Source organism: Etheostoma spectabile, chromosome 4, assembly GCF_008692095.1.
Source record: "Etheostoma spectabile isolate EspeVRDwgs_2016 chromosome 4, UIUC_Espe_1.0, whole genome shotgun sequence".
Classification (NCBI taxonomy): domain Eukaryota; kingdom Metazoa; phylum Chordata; class Actinopteri; order Perciformes; family Percidae; genus Etheostoma; species Etheostoma spectabile.
This window is the reverse complement of record NC_045736.1, coordinates 30,923,810-30,925,119: the sequence shown is the minus strand read 5'-3', so window position 1 is coordinate 30,925,119 and position 1,310 is coordinate 30,923,810. Positions and strand designations below refer to the sequence as shown.

The window sequence follows — 1,310 nt, the reverse complement described above, 5'->3', positions numbered from 1 at the left end:
GGTCCCCTTTAGATGTTTTTTATCCTCTCTTCTAAGAATAGCTTCATTTTTGAATCTTTTTTTTTTTTACTCCTTTTTTTTTTTTAACTGTAGAACTTTGAGATCTATTGATGAAGAGTGCATTATAAATAAAATGTATTATTATTAACTATCAATGACCCTGTTTGATATTTGAATTCTGACCACTGTAACTCTGCAGACATACAACACTAACGCGCAGGTGCCAGACAGTGCTGGCACTGCCACAGCTTACCTCTGCGGGGTCAAGGCCAACGAGGGCACGGTGGGCGTGAGTGCAGCTGCTGTCCGATCCCAGTGTAACAGCACACGGGGCAACGAGGTCACCTCCATCCTCAGATGGGCTAAGGAAGCAGGTAGAGTGACATTAATCCACATAACTTTTTACAGGCATTTCTTTGTCTACAGGGAATGCAGAAATGTCATTTTCAGATGTTTGCAATCAATTTAATTACGTTGCGTTTGATGTCCAAGGAATTCTTGTGGTAGTAGTTAAATGCTGTGTTTATGGGATGTGGAAATGCTCTCCGGGGTGTCTAGATCGCTCAAGGCAAAGACTTTGAAGTGCTCTGGAAAGTCATGCTTTTTAAGATGTGTTTTTTCCACTCTGCTTTTTCCCCTTTTTTGGCTGTTCACCCTTTGAACTGAAGTTATCCTTAGAGCAGGTTATATTGCAAGTTGTTTGTAGAGTTGTTGGTACATATAAAACCATTGGCACATGGGTTAAAAAGTGGCTTCAATCTCGATAATCAGTTCAAAGCAGAAATCCATAAAGCCATAACCAACTTAAAGTCAAACGTAAACAAGGGTTTAAGGAAACGGAGGCACTCATTAGGGTAAAGTTGAAATAGTTTAACATGTTTCTTGGCTAAATCATTAAAACATCGGATTTTTTTTCCCTTCAAGGATACTGTGACAGTGTCAGGAATGGAGGACCCAAATGTAGAGAGGGGCAGGCAGGCGGAAGAGGGTTCAGAAGGGTTAATTTCCACAAAAGGCAAAACAGAGTCCAAGCAAAAAGACAAAATCTAAGAGAGGAAAAAAAAAAACTAAAACCGAAGTACTGGGGCTGGCAAAAACTCAAGGGGAGGAAAACACACAGGGAGGAAAACACACAGGGAAGTCAATGGCAGGGAAGACATCCAGTGAGGAGACAAGCAGGACAACTTGAGACGCCAACAGGAACACTGACGGCACATGTTGACAGGACAAAAGGATTTGACAGGAGACAAGGGAAGGACAGACATTAAATACACAAGGTAACGAGAGGCAGGTGACAAGAGGGCAGGGAA

At 41.9% G+C, this 1,310-nt stretch overlaps 1 protein-coding gene across 2 annotated transcripts in view; it reads left to right on the top strand.

Moving 5' to 3' along the window:
- Positions 1 to 1,310, top strand: part of alpl (alkaline phosphatase, biomineralization associated) — a 34,108-nt gene that overhangs the window by 12,650 nt on the left and 20,148 nt on the right. For both annotated transcript variants that reach the window (XM_032513872.1, XM_032513873.1), the window contains exon 5: positions 200 to 374. In XM_032513872.1, the coding sequence (XP_032369763.1) occupies positions 200 to 374 (175 nt within the window). The remainder of the gene's footprint in view (positions 1 to 199; positions 375 to 1,310) is intronic.